This window comes from Vombatus ursinus, unplaced genomic scaffold (assembly GCF_900497805.2).
Source record: "Vombatus ursinus unplaced genomic scaffold, bare-nosed wombat genome assembly UNPS02014832.1, whole genome shotgun sequence".
In the NCBI taxonomy this organism is placed as follows: Eukaryota; Metazoa; Chordata; class Mammalia; order Diprotodontia; family Vombatidae; genus Vombatus; species Vombatus ursinus.
In genome coordinates, this window is record NW_020954610.1 from 17,772,327 (window position 1) to 17,791,024 (window position 18,698).

Sequence of the window (18,698 nt, forward strand, 5' to 3'; positions counted from 1 at the left end):
GATATACTTCTAGGGACCTGAAAATTTTCAGTTCTTCCAAGGTGCTATGATAAGGGGCGAGTTATTTTCTCTCCACCGCCACAACAAGCTTCACCACACCAGCACTCCTCCTTGCTCCAGGACCTCACCTCAGAACTGTGACCCAGATCCAAGCATGGGCAAAAGCAAGAGATTCTTGCCTCAACACTGGCAGAGAGATCCTTGCAATCCCCCTCTGATCCACCACTCGATTCCCCCTCAGTCTGTGGACAGGGAGCTCAGGAAACAGCCGCGGCCCCAGGGGTGGCTGAGACCTAGTTCCTCTCTCATCGCAGTCACAGACTTTTCCCACTGACCTCCTAAGTTGTCTTTGGCGTTCAGGGGTTGAGAAATCTGGAAACCACCACAGCTGCCCGCGATTCAGTCCTCTGAGGCCTGCTGCAGGGTCGCTGCGGCCTGCGTGCCCACACTGAACTGCGCTCCTCTCCCCGCCCAGCACAGTATACCTTTCCGATCAACCATCCGGGCTGTCTTCGGCTCGAAATTTGTTTCACTCTGTCTCTTTGTGGGTTCTGCTGCTTTAGAATTTGTTTAGAGCCATTTTTTATAGGTATTTGGAGGGGTTTGGGGGGAGAGCTCAAGCAAGTCACTGCTTTCCCTCTGCCATCTTGGCTCCACCCCCCTGGAATTTTTTAATTATACATTGTCGTTAATTTATAGTGACATCTCCTACTGAGAGCACTATTAGAGGTAGAAATGGAATGTACAGTCCTTGCCCTCAGAGAGATATAGCAGGACTCATGAAGCAGCATGATAATTAAGCATTATCAAGGTTTCCTGGGATTCATTTTTTTTCTTGGGATCAAGAAAATTATTTGCATAAGGCGGTAGATGTACAAAAAAATACTTGTCTCCATTGCTATTCTATCTTACATTCTTAATTTCTATCTAAGTGGAAGACTCAACTGTTTCCCTAATGTGTATCTTAAGTCAGAAAATTTTCCAGTGGTCTAGTCTGAAGGTTTCAAAAACTGAAGTAACGTCTAAAAGCGATATGGTGAAGGAGCTTTAACAAAAGATTGATTTGCAAGTGAAGTAAAGACTTTGGTCTTTTCCATCCTCTATCAGTAGTAGTCCATCTAGTAGGCACGCTCCCAGAGTATTAAATGTAGCAGCAAAATACAAATGAAACTGCACAATTAATAGAACCCAGTTTTTCCTTAACTAGAACTAATGAGGGGCACTTTGATACTTTCATTACTCCCATGTCCCAGCAGCAGGAGAGAGCATACTATATATTCATAGTTGAAAGAGTTGCCTGCCTCGGATCTGAAGATGTGAGTAAGTATCCACAAAAGTGAATTTAGGGAATAGGAACCATGTTAGGGGCTCTGAGAGTTCTGAAAGTATGAAGACTAAACCAATTTAAAGTCTTTGAGACTATATATCTTTAGGTCTTGAATGCATTCTAAAGGATCACCACATGGTGCCCCAAGAGGAGATCCAGTAGGACATATAACAACCTGTGAGCAAGGACTGCAAAGGTCATATGACTCAGGCTAAAATGTTGTCTATTTTTTAAGACTCTGAATTTTTTTATTTGTTCCTATTTGCACCTACTTCATCGATTCACTGTTGTGATTTATCCATGGAAATAAAGTCAAGCCTTCATTTAGATTGACAAAGGACATACTGAATCCAGATCTGTAAGCTGTAACAGAAATGACCAAAGAGCTATCTGAACTCATTTCTCTAAGTATTCTTTAAAAAGTCTCATGTTTTAAGTTAATGACCCCTAAGGTTCATTGGCTTTTATCACAAATTCTTATTTTCTATCCCACAAATCATCAGTAAGCGCACAGTTGTTGATGTGTGCTTTTAATGAGCATTTTTGCTGAGAGCTAATTCTGTAACTGGTTTAACTTGTTTGCTTAGCTATGCTGCAGAATCTTTTGTTGAAGGCTGCTTCTCTCACAGCTCCTTATTTGATCATGATTACACACAAGTGTCTTTTTGTGAAATATGTCTTTTCCAAATAACATTTTGAAAGTTTAAACTTGACAATACCCTTCTTTTTTGGAGCCATTTTAAGAAATCTCCCTCAATACAGAATAAAATAAAGCATTTATAGGATAATCTTGCTATACTTTATTAGGGGGTGATGATGAATTATTGAACTTCAAATATCTTGGTTTAAAAAGATTTTTGGTTTTAATGTACTTTTATTGAAGTCACCTTCCGCATTTCTTTTTCTTATTCTGAACTTAAAAAACAAAAAATAAAAAAAAAAACATTTCCATATATATTGTAAACCACAAAAAGAGGATTCTGTGAGATTTTCCATTTCACACTAATTGCTTTAAAAAAAATAAACTATAATAAATTCTACAGATTACCTTCTTTTCTGTAGAAATTTTTTAATGGGGCATTGACCTTTTTTTATCGTGCCACCATTATTGCTAACCCCTACTGTGAGAAAGAAAGGAAAAATATAAATCTTTGTAACAAATAATTATAATAAAATAAAATTAATCCATGCAGTGACCATGTCCAAAAGTGTATACCTTTGAACCTTATATCCATCATTTCTCTGTCAAGAGGTGGGTAATTGATTGATTATAGGATTACTGGAAACATTGTTGATCTTTGCTTTGATCAGAGTTCTTAATTAAGTCTTTCAGAATAGTTTTTCTTTACCACATTGTTGTCCTTGTATAAATTGTTCTTCTGGTTCTACTTATACTACCTAGGATTTTCTGAAATTGTCTTTTTCATCATTTCTTGTAGTTCAATAATATTCCGTTACATTCATATACCACAATTTGTTCAGCTATTCCCCAGTAGTTTAAAAGGCAATCTGAAGCACTATTCTTAGATTCCAGTTCTTTTCTTTCTCCTTCTTCTCCTCCCATTTTAACGTCTCAAGGATCAGGAAGTTTGTTTCATTTATGACTATTCCTTCCCTGGTATTATATTCCCTGGTTTTTTTTTTAATTCAATTTGAACTTAAATACATAAAGACAAAAAAAAAGAATATTTCCATGTACATAGCACAACATATAAAGAAGATTTTCTGTAAATCCATGAATTTACATTTCACACTGTTTGCTTTTTTTAAAAAATTATATAAGTACTACACATCATTTTTAAAGCTGCTCTGCTTTCTTTGCTTCCTATGAAATTTTTTTATTTTCTACTGTGTACTTTTTACATTTTTTTCCCTTCTTCCCCATCCCACCCTAGAGATAGTTACTATTAGAAACAAATATGTATATATATGTATAATCATCTATTTATCAATTCTTTCTCTGGCAACAGATACCATCTTCCTTCATAGGTCCTTTGTAGTTGATTTAAGTACTTATAATACTCAAAATGACTTGGTTGCTCAAAGTTCTTAAAACAATATGGCTTTACTGTATGCAACATTCTCTTGGTTCTGATCATTTTAGTCTTCATTATTTCATACAAGTCTTTCCGTGGTTTTCTAAAATCAATGAGCTCATCATTTCTTGTAGCACAGTAATATTCCATCATGATTATATTCCACGATTTGTTTAGCTGTTCCCCAATTGATGGGCATCCCTGAAATTTCCAGTTCTTTGCCACCGCAAGGAGAGCTGCTATAAATATTTTAGAACATATGGATTCTTTTTCTTGTTCTCTAATCATCTTGGGAAACAGACCTAGTTCAAAGGGTATAGACAGTTTAATAATGCTTTGGGCATAATTCTAGCTTGCGCTACAAAATGGTTGGATTAGTTTGCAGTTCCACCAACAGTGAATTAGTACGCCATTTTTTCCACATCCCCTCCAACATTTGTCACTTTCCTCTTCTTTAACCAATCTGATAGGTGTAAAATGATATGTCAAGGTTGTTTTAATTTGCATTTCTCTAATCGTTAATGATTTAGAGTATTTTTTTCATAGGATTATAAATTGTTTTGATTTTTTCATCAGAAAACTGCCTGTTCATATGCTTTGACATTTATCAATTAGGGAATGACTTGTTTTCTTATATAGATTTGACAAAGTTCTATATATATATTTTAAATACGAGACATTTATCTGAAGAATGGTCTATAAAAATTTTTCACCAGTTTTCTGCTTTCCTTCTGGTCTACATTGGTTTTATTTGTACAAAAACTTTTTAATTTAATGTAATCGAAATTATACATTCTACACCTCACAATGCTCTCTATCTCTTGTTTATTCATAAATTGTTATCCTATCCACCAGTCTTGATAGGTAATATGTTCCATGTTCTTCTAATTTTCTTTATATTTAGGTCACATATCCATTTTGACCTTATATTGGTAAATGGTATAAATGTTCTATGTCTGATTTCTTTTTTTTCTTTTTTAGGCAATTGGGGTTAAGTGACTTGCCCAGGGTCACACAGCTAGTGTCAAGTGTCTGAGGCCAGATTTGAATTCAGGTCCTCCTGACTCCAGGACCAGTGCCCTATCCACTGTGCCACCTAGCTGCCCCATAGTTTTCTTTCTCTATTTTTACTCTTCCTGGTTTAGGTATCAGTAACATTTGTCTCATAAAAGGAGTTTGGTAGGACCACTTCTTTGACTCTTATTCCAAATAATTTATTTAATATTGGAATTAGTTGGTCTTTAAATGTTTGGTATAGATGCCCTCTTAACCCCTTTTCCCCATCCTTACTTGTTTCTGTGTCAAATTGTGCATGCATGTGTGTGTGTGTGTGACCACCTTTTATCAGTTTCGAATAAGTGACATTCATCTGATGCCTGTTCATTCACCCCTTCCTCTATGTTTCCATATTCCTCTCAAGTATTCCAATTATGAAAAATAGAAAATTTTACCCCCTTCTTCCTTCTCTCTATAGTAGTCTATTTCTTCTTTTACACCTTCCCTTTTCTTTCCTTTTCATAAAACTCTTAGAAGAGAACTAATCCACCCCAGGACTTCTCTCTTATTACTAACTCTATCAGTACCCTTTAAAGAAAATAAGGCTCTGAAGAGACGTTTGTTTCTTTCCTGCCTATATCATCATATAGCTCCCTCTAGTTGCCTCAGATAAATTTACCTTCCTAGGTTTCTCTTGACTCTGGTATTTATATGTCAGAGTTCTCACTCAGTTCTGATGTCTTTTTATCAGAAATGCTTGAAAATCCTCTTTTCCAATAAAGGTATTTTTTTCCCCTGAAGGATTATACTCAACTTAGCATGGTAAGTTATTCTTCCTTATAAACATATCTCTTTTGCCTTTTAGAATATTACATTCCAAGATCTCTTCTGGTTTTTAAAAGAATGATCTTGACTAATTATTGGTACTTGAACTGTTTCTTCCTGAATGTAATATTTTTAGTTTGACTTGAGTGTTCTGGCTTTGACATTCCTGGTACTTTTCCTTTTGGGAGATTATCAGTGGATTCCTTCTATCTCTTCATTTTGGTTCTAATACAGGTATACCTCAGAGATATTGAGGGTTCAGTTCCAGACTACCTCAACAAAGACAATATCACAATAATGCAAGTCATACAAATTTTTTGGTTTCCCAGTGCATATAAAAGTTATGTTTACATTATACTGGAGTCTATTAAATGTGCAATAGTATTATGTCTTAAAAATGTACATACCTTAATTAAAAAATACTTTATCGCTAAAAAAAAATTGCTAACCATCATGTAATCTTTTTGTTGGCTTTTTGCCTTGGTTGATGGCTAGTGGACAAGGGTGGTGGTTGCTGAAGGCTAGAGTGGCTGTGGCTGTTTCTTAAAATAAGCAGCAATGAAGTTTTCTGCATTGATTGACTTTTCCTTTCACCAAAGATTTCTCTGTAGCATACAATGCTGTTTGATAGGTAAAATGTTAAAAAAGATGTTAAAAATTATGTTAAATATGTTAAATTATGTTAAAAAAATGTTAAAAAAAGTGGGTAAAATGTTACCCACAGTAGAGCTTCTTTCAAAATTGGAGTCAATCCTCCCAAACCCTGCTACTGCTTTATCAACTAAGTTTATGTAATATTCTTTAATATTGTTGTGTCTCAAGGAATAGAGAAGCCTGAGGAGTGGGAGAAAGATAGGGGAACAGTACGTCAGTGGAGCAGTCTGAACAGATGGCATTTTTCTATGAGCTCACTGTCTTATATGGGTATAATTTGTGGTGCCCCAAAACAATTAGAATAGTAACATCAAAGATCGCAGATCGATATAACAGATATGATAATAATGAAAAAGTTTTAAATATTGCAAGAATTACCAAAATATGACACAGGGACATGATGTGAGCACATGCTGTTGGAAAAATAGCGCCGATAGATATGCTTGATGCAGGGTTGCCATAATCTTTCAATTTGCAAAAAACACAATATCTGCAAAGCTCAATAAAAGGGCAATAAAATGAAGTATGTTTGTAGATCTGGGCAGTTTTCATTTGTGATTTCTTGAAATAGAGCATCCAGGTCTTTTAAAAATATATATATGGTTTTCAGGGAGTTCAAAGATTCTTAAGTTATCTCTTTGTCCTGTTTTCCAGGTCAGTTTTTTATATCAAGTGCCTTATGTTTTGTTCTTTTTTTTCCCAATCTTTTGATTTTGTTTTAATAATTCTCATGGAATCAATTAATTGATTTCTTTTTGGTCTATAATGGCTTCAAGGATTCCATTTATTTGGTAAGTTTTACCACTTTCTCTTCTAAGCCACTGATTCCTGTTCTGGTTCATTCCTTGAGAATTTTTATTTCATTTTTTAATCTCTTCCTTCATTCCATTTATGTATTCATGCAGTCCTTATGGAAATTCCTTTTTTTTTTTCTCTGAGTCTTTGCTTGCAGTTCCTTTGCAGTTAGAATTGCAGTAATTTTTGATAGTGGTTAGAATTTTCTTTGGTTTACTCATCTCTTCAACTTTAGTTACTGAATTGGGGCTGTGCCCCACACTGAACTGTTGGGTGTGAGGTCATTCCTGCTAAGCTTGTCCTGGGTCCTCTGACCTCTACTTCCCCAGGTTGCCTTCCTTCCCTCCCTCTCTAAGGAATTTCTGTAGCATCTTAGGAGCGTGTGTAAGGGACCTCAGATTACTGGACCTGGATCGTCCCAGCTGAGTGATGAGGCACCACACTGCCAACTTGGCAACTGCTGCTCCCTGGGAGAGCTTTGCACTCTTGTTGCCTTTTACCCAAAACCTTTCAAGCTACACACGTTGTCACTGGTTGCACTAGCACTCTGTGTGTTGAAGGGGCCTTCCTTTCCTTTTGTTTTTGGGTGACTTTTTGTGCCGTTCTGGTGTAGAAGATGTCACCATAGGTTATCATTTTATTTCTTAATCACTTTTAATCTGTTGTGGACTTCAGAGTTTTACTGAAGTATGTTTGTGTAAGCTGGGAGACCTACCTGCCTCCTGTTCAAGCAGCCATCTTAGCAGAGAGTAGCCTTATGTCCTTAATCTTTCTAAACCTTAATTCCTTTTCTATAAAAATGAGTATTTAAAAAAAATTGGGTATAGTACTTACACCACTTCCTTCAGGGATGTTGTGAGGATTCAGCACAATGTATAACATTTGCAAACCTTAAAGCATGTTATAAATGTTGGTTGTTATTTTTGTATCTCCTACAGTACTAGTTGAATAATTACTGTAAAAGCAAAATTTGAGAGCATTGATCTCTTCTCTTTTCAGTGACAGTCCTGTTCTCTTCTTCTCTATCTTTCATATTCAGAATGGAATTTTGAACATACATATTAAAGTATCCTTTTCCATCAACCCTTTTAGGTATTATCTCAAGTTAATTTTTTAAAATGGTCCTGAAAAAACCCTTTGGATTTTATTTAGGGTGGAGATCAGAATTAGATACTGAAGATGAGAAAGAACAGGGGTGGGTGTTTAGTATGGAGAAAGACCCTATCTGAAGTAGTGCGAAGTCTTATTTGTAAAATATTTTCAAAAAAGTATATTTTATTACTATTCTAGCTCCACATTACTAAAGTTAAAGCATATATCCTTCCTTGATGTTAACAAATGGCAAAATACAAAAATTTGAAATTATATGTACCATCAACCATCACTGTATTACACAATTTTGTCTTTTTTTTTTTACTAGAATTTAAAAATCAGAGAGGGAGCATGGGCCAGCTCTTACATTCTGTTTGTGTGACTTGATTTTGTGTGGGGTGTGTGTATATATTTTTCTGCCTTGCAGCCATACATACTGCTGCTATGGATATGCTAGGAGGATCCGGTGTTGAAAGCCAATGCAGAAAAGCTGACATCATTGCCGATGCTGCATATTCCATATTCAGTAAACCAAAAAGTTTTACTGGCAATTTTATTATCGATGAAAATCTGTTAAAGGAAGAAGGAATTAAAAATTTTGATATCTATGCAGTTAAACCAGGTAAAGTTTTATGTTTTTTAAAAAGTTGATGGGAATACTATCTGTAGTGCTTTAAAAGTCAGATTATATTACTAGAATCAGCCTAGAATTTTAGAGTTGGAAGAGGCCTTGATAGTTATCTAGCCCACCATATGCTCAAAAGAAATCCCTGCTGTAGTATAAACAACAAATAATTCTCCAATCTCTGTTTGAAGACCTCTATTGAGGAGGAACCCACCATCTTCCAAGATAGCCCATTTCATTTATTTAATGGCTGTGGTTATTAGAAAGATTTATTTCTGACAAGTTTAAATTTGCTCCTTTGCAACTTCCATGTATTGTTCCAGGTCAATCCTTTGGGTCCAAATAGAACAAATCCAATTCTACCACATGACAGCCCCTCAAATACTGGAAGACAGCTGTCATATCCCTCTTCATTCATCCCTTCTCCAGCCTAAACATCAGAATTCAAATTATCCAAAATAAAAAATAAAGGCTAGTTTTTCAAATTGGTCTCAGATTTTTAAAATGGAGATTTTGTTTAGAAGTCTTATATTGGAAAACCTGCTTTTTCCAAACCTTTTAGGTCTGTGAAACTTTTCTGAAAATCTCTCTCATATGTACTATATTGTTGGGGAAGGACAAGATTATTGTGGCAGGCAGAATGATGGTCTGCTACCTCATGTGATCTGCATATCCCTGTGAAGACCTCTCTGCCTTAATCTATATCCTCCATTCTCATGCCTTGCTTAAGAATTCTACACCTTAGCTCCTTTTAGATATAGGAGGCACTGTGCCTTATGTATCAGATGCTTAATAATTCTGTTCAATCAATTGGATTTTAAGACTTTGTGGTCATTGAGACATTCTCTTTAGCAGTTGGTTGGTCAATCAACAGGCATTTATTAAGCACCTACTTTATGCCAGGCTGTGCTAAATGCAGGGTGCTTCTAGGAAAAAATAATGCATTAAGCAATATTTATTAACATCTTATTGGGTAATTAGTTTATCATTGTATTTCTAATCATATCCACTAGCCAAGAATAAGCCTCTCTAGGAATGGGACACAAGGTCAATGTCTTCAATTTTTATGGAATTCTTTTCATTTATTTACCTATTTGGTTTTGGATTACCTTTTTTAGGCCACCCTTTATTACCAGATTTCTTTTTGGATGAATACCCTCAAATGGTTACCAAGGAAGTAGAAAAACAACAAGGTAAGGTGATGATTTTACTTTTTGTAGGTTTGTAATGATAGGAATATATAAATGTAGTCTAAAATAAAATAATTGCCCTCAAAAAATGACACCTGCTTCTGCTGTGAAAGCTCTTGATAAGTTAAAGTATAGGGTAAATAATTAGGATCCTTTAAACCCCACTCCCAGTCTCCCAAGTAAAGAAGGGTTTTATTTTCCTCCTACCGGCTGCAGACAGAAAAAAGTCAGAGACCCTTAATATTATCCTTGCAGCCATTTAAAAAAAATTATTGGGAAATTCAGTTCAATTCAACTCAACATCTATTAAATGCCTACTATGTGCTGAGCACTGTGCTAGGCTCTGGGGGAGATGCAAAGTTGAGACAAGATAAGGTCCCTACCTCTTGGAGCTTGCAGTCTAGTAGGAGGATATGACAGGTATGAAAATAACCACAATAGAAAATACACGTGATAAGTACATAAGGGAGGTACAAACACAGTCTTCTTTATAGCATCACAATTAGCTTTTGTTTTTCTTCCTATTATTGACTCTTTAAATGTTGCTTTATTTTGGAGAAGAATTGGGTAACATCAGAGTGTGTTGGAGCCTTGTTATAACACTGTTTTCAGGGTCAATACCATGGGACGGGTTAGGTAAAGTAGCCTGATAATGAGATTTAATTGTAACTTATTTTAAAAAGAAAGCTAAATAGATCCTAGAGGGACCCCATCCCCCCTGCTAAGTTCTCCTCTCTAGTGAAGAGTTATAACAAGTTTCCAGTATATTAGTTTTTCCTGATTTCTTCCCTAGTTAGAACTTGGACATCTGGTATTCAGAAGGAGAAAGTTCTTTCAAGTAACCAGTTTCCGGGTAAACGTTCAGGTAATGAGTGCTTTTGCCATCAGAAATTGTAGGGTGTCCAGTGTACACACAATTGAGAGGCAGTGTGGTGTAGTGGATAGAGAGCAGGACTTGGAGTCAGCAAGACCTGCTGGGTTCAAATCCTGCCTCAGATGCTGGCTGGCTTTGTGATCTTGGGCAGGGCATTGGACCTCTCTGGGCCCCAGGTCCTCATCTGTAACATGAAGGGGGGTTGGACTAGCTGGTTATTAAGGTCCCTTTCAGCTCTAAATCTGTTATCCTATGACTTAACTTCTCTGAGCCTCACTTTCTTCATCTATAAAATGGGAATTTTCTTAGCACTTAACCTCACAGGGTTGTTGTAAGAATCAAATGAGATAGTGTAAGTGCTCCATAAACCTTAAAGCACTTTGTAAATATCAGCTATAATTATAATTATTATTAATTGAAGTATTTGTTATTCATACATTCAAGACTGTGTTGATTTTAGAGCTTTCCATCCTCCTACCCCTTCTCCTGCAACCCATTAAAGGAAGCCCCCTTTGCAAAGCAGGTATTGCTCTCGTTTGTTTTGGGAGGCCAAGTCTACTTTTATGCCAGTGGGTAAATTTTATTTCTCTTTTTGGTCAAGACCTGTGATTCATTGCATCACTGTAAGGAACTCTCAGCATGGAAACCCTGCCCACTGATACCGATGGGTAACTCTTCTGCAACTTTTTAGGCTTAGACAGTTTCCTGGGGCCAACTGAGAGGTTAAGTCACACAACTAGTGTGTATCAGAGGCAGAACTTGAACCCAGTTCTTCCAGACTCCAAGGCCAGCCCTCTATCCACTATGCCCTGCTGCCTCTCAGTGTGGGGTGGGAGTGGGTAGGGGAGCTATATCTTATCTCAACTTTGCATCTCCCAGAACATAGTTGGGCACTTAATAAATGTTGAGTTGAATTATTAAACTGAATTTAAGCAGTTTGTTGTTTCCTCCAGTTGATAGGTGGTGGTGATATCATAGGGAACCTATTAAACAAAAGCATCTCAGAACTATTTCTAATCATTCTCTGAGTGGCTGATGTCTTCAAATGGAACAGTCTGGTGGTATGTAAAGTTATTAGATGTTACCATTTTATTAATCTTCTAGTGTCCATTAGATGGGCTAAGTAATGCACATTAGGTCACAGGCTTTGGTCAAACTGTAAATATAGGTTTGCATCATGATATACAGTGTTTGATAGGTACCTGTTTAACTAATGCTTAATGTTTGGCCTTATGTTGCTGAGATTTCAAGTGCAAAAATTACCACCTTTCCAACAGATGCAGCTCCACCAGCAAAAGATTGGAAACAGTATCTACAACAACCAAAATTAGCTGCTGGAGCAGTTGAAGAAACATTTAAAATTCTTAACACAGCTCTCAGTGAAGATATTGTGAAAGCTACTCAGGCAGTTTATCTGTTTGAACTCTCTGGTAAGGATAAATTCTATTAACTTTTGAATTCAATTTAGCAAATATTTATTGAACACCTACTATTTTAAGTGGAAGAAAGTCAAGAACATTAGTAATCTCCTTGATAATTAATTATGTTTAGATTGCCTGGTACTTTTAAACCCCACTTGACATATCTTCATTTTTCAAAGGAAGCCTTACTGCTTTGACCTGCTATTTCCAAGCAAGGTTGTTTAGGCTTTTGCCTCTAAGAGTTAGGGAATACAAAGTAAACTACTGAATTATAAGGCACAAACCAATTTTGGGGGACAGAAAAAGAAGTAACTTTTAGTCTTCTAAATAGGATATTATGTTGTTGATAAGTAGTGTTAAGAAAAAGCCAATTTATGCAGCTATATTCTAACATATTAAACTCCTGTATCTCTTTTTAGTCCATTGTCAAGTTCGATGAAGACAATTTTGATTTTATGTTGTGCATAGGTGAAGATGGTGGAACTTGGTACCTTGATCTTAAAAACAATGGTGGGAATGCTGGATCTGGACAGCCTAGTGAACCAGTAGATGTGGTAATGACTATGACCACAAGTGATTTTGTGAAAATGTTTTCGGGTGAGTTCCCAAATAAGTCCATCTCATGTATTGTATGTGTGTATATGTGTATGTGTTTTAAGCTAGTATGAATATAATCTTATTTTAAAGTGTATGCTTACTCTCTTCCTTAGTAATCAAAGATAAAAACTTTTTAAATCTGGGGAGTTCCCATGAATCTTGAGCAACTCCTTACATTGCAGAATAGTTGCTGAATCATCCCTATTCCTATACTTACTGCTGCCATTGCTATAGCCATTTTCCTCAGTCCTGAACTCTACCTGGGTAGAGTGAGTTGGAAATCAACTTTCTTTGTATATTACTAGCAAGCAATTATTCAGGGGAACAGAGCAATGGAGACAAAGAATTATAGTCTTAAAAAGAATTCTTACACTTGATTCATTCCTGGTAACCAGGTGGAAATTATCTGTTTTCAACAGCAATGTGATCAACAAAAATGTTGAGCTTAAGCCCAGGACTGTTTATGGAGAAATAGGAATTTGTTAGGGAACATTCAGATATGGCTGCTTCTTGATAAAGAACACCACAATGCCAGTCTTTCTTTGAAACTCCTGAGCTGCTTCTGCTAGTCTACCCATTTATATCTGGGACCAACAGAAAAGTCTCTTAGGAGGTGATTTAATCTACAATCCATTTAGAGGCGTACCAGAAAAAGTAAATTATGTCCTATGCTCTAGAGCCACGTGTTTATGTAAGAGCAAGGGTCTCCAAGTTGTATGGAGTGCTGCTACAAGTAGGGCTCAGGCAATTTCAGACACTAATTAAAGTAATAGTGTAATAGGCAGGTCCAGTTCCATTTATTTTAGTTCAGCAAACATCTCCTGTGTATACATCACTGAACTCTAGATGCTGAGGACAAAAATGAAACCCCCTGTCCTTAAGGAGCTTAAATTATACTGTCAGTAAACATATACACAGATAACTAAATAGAATATATTTAGAAAATAAATTCAAAGTAATTTTGAGAATCAGAGGTATCACTCTCAATTGAGGGAGTCAGGAAAGGCTTCATATGGGAAGTAACATTTGAGCTGAGGTTTGAAGGAACCTAAGGATGCCAAGAGGTAGAAATGAGGAGCGGGAGCATTCCTGGAAAGGTTCTCACTTGTGCAAAAATGCAGAGATGGGGAATGGATTGTCCTCTACAAGGAACAATAAATGTGGCCAGTTTAGCTAGATCATGAGAATCGGTAAAATTTATCCTAGAGGCAGTAGGGAGCCACTGAAACTAAACCATCTGGGCTTTTGGAGGATGGATTAGAGAGAAGAAAGGAGAGACTTGAGGCAAAGAGACCAATTAGGAGGCTGGTATAATGGCCCAGATTAAGAGGTAATAAAGACTTGAACTAAGGTGGTTGTGATGATGTAAATGGAGAGGCAAAGATGGTGGTGAGAAATCTTTAGGGAGGGGGTAATAGAGAACAAGACCTAGCAACTGATTAAATATGAGAGGTGAGTGAGAATGAAAAGTCAAGGATAACCCCAATGTTTTGAACCTGAGTGACTAGAGAGTGGTATTCTTTTTTTCTTTTTTAAAGGCAATTGGGGTTAAGTGACTTGCCCAGGGTCACACAATTTGTCAAGTGTTTGATCTGAGACTGGATTTGAACTCAGGTCCACCTGACTTCAGGGCCGGTGCTGTATCCACTGCGCCCCCTAGCTGCCCCTGAGAGTGGTATTCTTGACAGCAATAGAGAAGTTAGGAGAAAGGTTGGTTTTAGGAGTAAATAAATTCTATAATATTACTTATTATAACCAGAAGCTTTAGCTTTATTCTGTTTGCATCTTTATAATTTAAAGATCACATATCTCTTTTCTATTCTATATGTTTTGGTTTTGGACCAAAGCTACAAATTTCTGATTTGATCAGATAAGGATTCCTTTTTCAGCTGTAACCTGTAAACATATTTGGTCCAATGTATATGATTTTTCTCATCTTTTTAAAAACTTTAATTTTCCTAAAGTTGTGAAATTTCTCTGATTTTTTTTGACATGCCCTTGATTATGAATTTTTGCAAGTTAGTTAAAATCCTATCAATATGTCATTTTTAAGTAACTTATATGTATTGAAAATAAAAGTTTTTTGACTACTTCTAATTAAGAGAGATCAGGACATTCCTTTCATCTCACTTTTTTTAGTATGTGCCCTTGTGAACTGAATATACGGCATACTTTGTAAATATGATCATTTTTTTATCAATTGTTAATGGAGGGCCCATTTTTATTTTTATATCTCTTATAAATGTGTTCCTTTAGACTGACAAGTAAGGGCCATTGAATATAGCACAAGATTAACACAGTTTATGGACAAATTAAGGATTTTGCCATAGAATTAAGATTCCTTCTCTTTTTTCCCATTCTCTCTTTCTCTCTCCCTTTACATCTGTCCTTCCTTTTATTTATGTGGTTATAAGGTTGATTTTGAGGTAAGAAAACATTACCTATTACCACATTCTATGTCCTGGTTACTTAGCATATATTTTGTATTGACATCTATCTATCAATTGTTTCCTCCCCTGGAAAAGGAAAACTCCTTGAAGGCATGGACTGTGTTTGTCTTTTTGTCTTCTTTGCCTAGCACAATGCCTTTGCACATAGTAGACATTCAATAATTGCTTGGTAAATAATTTGGTAGGCATTTAATCAGGGTTCTATAATGAAAACGGTGAAATACTCCACCAGGTAGAATTGCCTCTTTTGGTCAATAGAGGGCATTGCAAGATAAAGTAAGATGACCTCATAAATGCTGTTTTTTTAATAAAAAATCCTTTAAAAGACAAATTTCAGTAAATTTTTAATTAGCAAAAAACATCTAAGATAAAATGTTACTTCTGGAGACAACCTTAAGCTTTTTAATTGAATAGAAATTTGGATAGATAGAGTGAATATTATTACTGTATACTTAATCACAATACATTGAGTTATTTTTAAAACCAGCTCATTTTATAGACTAGATGCAAGTATAGACTAAAAGCAAGTATTTATACATTGACTCATTTTCCCATTGAAAATGCGTTATAACTTTAGAGTTAGATTATCTTTTTGATTGCTAAGGTATAGTCTTCCAAATTACCTTCTCTCCTCTATTTCCCCTATTTGTTGTTGTTCAGTCATCTCTGACTCTTCGTGACCTCATGGATCATAGCATGCCTAAGACTGTCTTTGGGGTTTTCTTGACAAAGATACAGAGTGGTTTGCCATTTCTTTCTCCAGATGATTAAAGTAAGCAGAAGTTAAGTGATTTGCCCAAGGGTCACTCAGCTAGAAAGTACCTGAGGTCGGATTTGAACTCAGGTCCTCCTGACCCTAGACCCACTGCTCTATCCAAGGAACTACCTAGCTTTAGTTCCTCTATGTCCATTGTAAAATAGTTAATAGTGCCTCATATAGGGGTTCTTAACTTGGGATCTGTGAAATTATTTTTAAAATATTTTCATAACTATATTTCAATATAATTGTTTTCCTTTGTAGTCCTATTTTATTGATTTAAAAGCATTATTCTGAGAATGGGGTCCAACTGTCAAAAAGGTTAAGACCTCCCAATCTAGCACTTTGTAGTTTACAAAGCATTTCCCTCACAATAACCCTCTAAATTGAACTGTAAAAATTATTACCTCCATTTTTTTTTAACTTGCCTACAGTCCCATATTTAGTAGGAGAGAGAACTGATACTTGAACTCTGCTCTTTAATCCAAAATTTGAATGTACTACATGTTATTTAAAGAGGTGTTCTTAACCTTTTCAGGGAAGAGGGGTCATAGATCCCTTCGGCAAGTCTGATAAAGCCTTTGGACCCTTTCTCAGAAGAATGTTTTTAAATATATAAAATAAAATTCATATGATTACCAATGAAACCAATTATTTTGAAATACACATATCAAAATATTTTTTTAAAAAAAACAAGTTAACAGACCTCAAATTAAGACCCTCGGATTTAAAGGAACCCTGTAAGTCTTTATATAAAGGCAAAATTCCTTTTATAATAAATCTTCTGATTTACAAGTTTAGTATATTTCTTAATCATATTTCTTAAGTCAGATCCTTAAAATTTTAATTGTTTTGCAGAGTATATGAAAAATAGTGCTTAATATTTAGTTGTGAAACCCAAAACATTAATATAAATAAGCTTTTGAGAAAGTCAGATTTCAGGGATGAAGTTTTGATTAACAAATATAGGTCCTCCTGACCTTAGCACAGGAAAAAAAAAATCTGACACTACAGTTGTTTAGTACATCATTTTCCTTTGTCTCTGATAATCATAGTTAAAATCATTACTAATCTCATTCTTTATGTTCAAATTAGATAGTCTGCACGTTATAATTTAGTATGGCTAGCTACTATTTTGTTTCTTGTGTCCAGATCAGCAATAGAAGTTGAGGTGGAAGAAGAGCATCTTTGTGTCTGTATTTGTGAAATATAGTTGGTATTTTGGTGGTGGTGGTAGCATTTAAACAGTAATCCCCTTCATATAGTGCTTGTAATTTTTACATATAGGAATATGTCACAGCTCAAAAAGCTCCAGTGGCTTCCTCTTATCTATAAAATAAAATAGAGACTGCTCTTTGTGGCTTTTACAGCCCTTCAAAAATCTAGGTTGTGGTTGACTCCTTTCTAGGCTTACTGAACATTGCTCTCCTTTATATACTCTCCATTCCAGTCAAAGTAATCTGCTGGAGATTTCCTGTTCACAATACCCCATCTGCTATCTGTATGTCTTTTGCCCAGACTGCTGCCCCCCCAGACCTGGAATGCACTTTTTCTTCATCTCTCCTCCATAGAACTCCCAAGTTTCTTTCTAAACTCAAGCAGCATTCCAGAAGGCAGCCCACCACTGTTCCCCTAATAATTCGCTGTGCCCTTCTCCTGGAAATTGCTTTGTATCTGCCTATATCTATATATTTTATATTTACTGTTAATGCAATTTTCCTCCTTCCAACAACCCTTTTCCCCCCACCCCCCAAAAAAAGTATCTAAGCTCCTTGAATATAGAAACTATTTTGTTCTTGTATCCCTACCACCTAGTAAATTGTCTGGCTCACAGTAGGTATTTATTTTTAAATGCTTGTTAAATTGATGGATGAGTGAGTAGGTAGATAGATAAAAAAAATAGCATCATGCACAGACCATATATAGTGATTCCCTCAAAATAACATTACTTTTTTTTTATTAATAGTACATTCATTTGATCTCATTTAAAGTTTAAAACTAAAATTTGTGATATATTTTGAAATAAACTACAAAAGTGATGTCTTCTTTATCACCATTTATTTCAGTGACTTTAAATGTGCTTACTTAGTGTTCAGGTTTTGATTATTTAAATGCAGAATAGATCTTTTCCCCTCTAGTTTTTGTTTCCACTTAGTTTTTATCTTTTATATAATTCTTAGTTAACTTCTGGTCCTAGGAGTAGGGAATTTTCCCACTGTGCTGTTGTAAAAAGCATTAATAAGAAGGATAACATCTCTGCACCTACCTCTAAAAAGAAAGTTATAGAATTGTAGTAGATTATTTCAGTAACAAATATCATAGCTTTAGTAAGCATATGTACAAGTGAAATAATGTGCATTTTTTCCATTTGATTTTTTTGTTTTTTCCTGTTTAGGAAAACTAAAGCCAACAATGGCATTCATGTCAGGGAAGTTGAAGATTAAAGGTAATATGGCTCTAGCGATCAAGTTGGAAAGGTTGATGAATCAGATGAACTCCAAACTGTAATAGGAATGGAGTTCTTGTTCCATATGTAAACCATTTGGCCTTAAAGAGTAAAAACTTCATTGTTTAAAATACTACTTTTCACTTTGTTTTGCATTTGTCTTAGTGAAAATTTGATTTTTAGCTTAGTTAAATGGAACCATAGGGTACTATTGTTTCTTACATATTCCTGGTAGAGAAATACTGGATCTAAAACCAGCTGGCTGAATTTTCATTTGTCACTAAGTATAGGCCAGAGAAATTCTCTTTGTTAGGACTAGGTGTTTTGCAGTGCATAAAATCATATTTTATCTTAAGGATCAGAAGTCAGAATTGGATATCTTTATAGCTTTATTCCAGATACTATAAGCAAGCTAGTTAAAATTGAAGGCTTTTTAAAATCTGGGATTAATGAAAGTCTTTGCTGATATTTTGGATTTTTAAATAGTTACATTTTTAAGAAGATCATCAGTAAGGTTAACATCTAATGAAATTTAAAATGTGCTGAGGTTTTTTTTGTTATTATTGGCTTTCTTGTCTGGTGCAAAACATCTACAAGAAAACAATTTAAATGT

General features: G+C 35.5%; 1 protein-coding gene across 1 annotated transcript in view; it reads left to right on the forward strand.

Moving 5' to 3' along the window:
* Positions 1 to 18,692, forward strand: part of HSDL2 (hydroxysteroid dehydrogenase like 2) — a 36,574-nt gene extending 17,882 nt beyond the window's left edge. Inside the window, exons 7-11 of the mRNA XM_027839732.1 lie at positions 8,153 to 8,347; positions 9,469 to 9,543; positions 11,692 to 11,844; positions 12,304 to 12,432; positions 18,035 to 18,692. Of these exons, the coding sequence (XP_027695533.1) occupies positions 8,153 to 8,347; positions 9,469 to 9,543; positions 11,692 to 11,844; positions 12,304 to 12,432; positions 18,035 to 18,147 (665 nt within the window). The 3' untranslated portion in view covers positions 18,148 to 18,692. The remainder of the gene's footprint in view (positions 1 to 8,152; positions 8,348 to 9,468; positions 9,544 to 11,691; positions 11,845 to 12,303; positions 12,433 to 18,034) is intronic.
* The last annotated feature ends 6 nt before the right edge of the window (positions 18,693 to 18,698 follow it).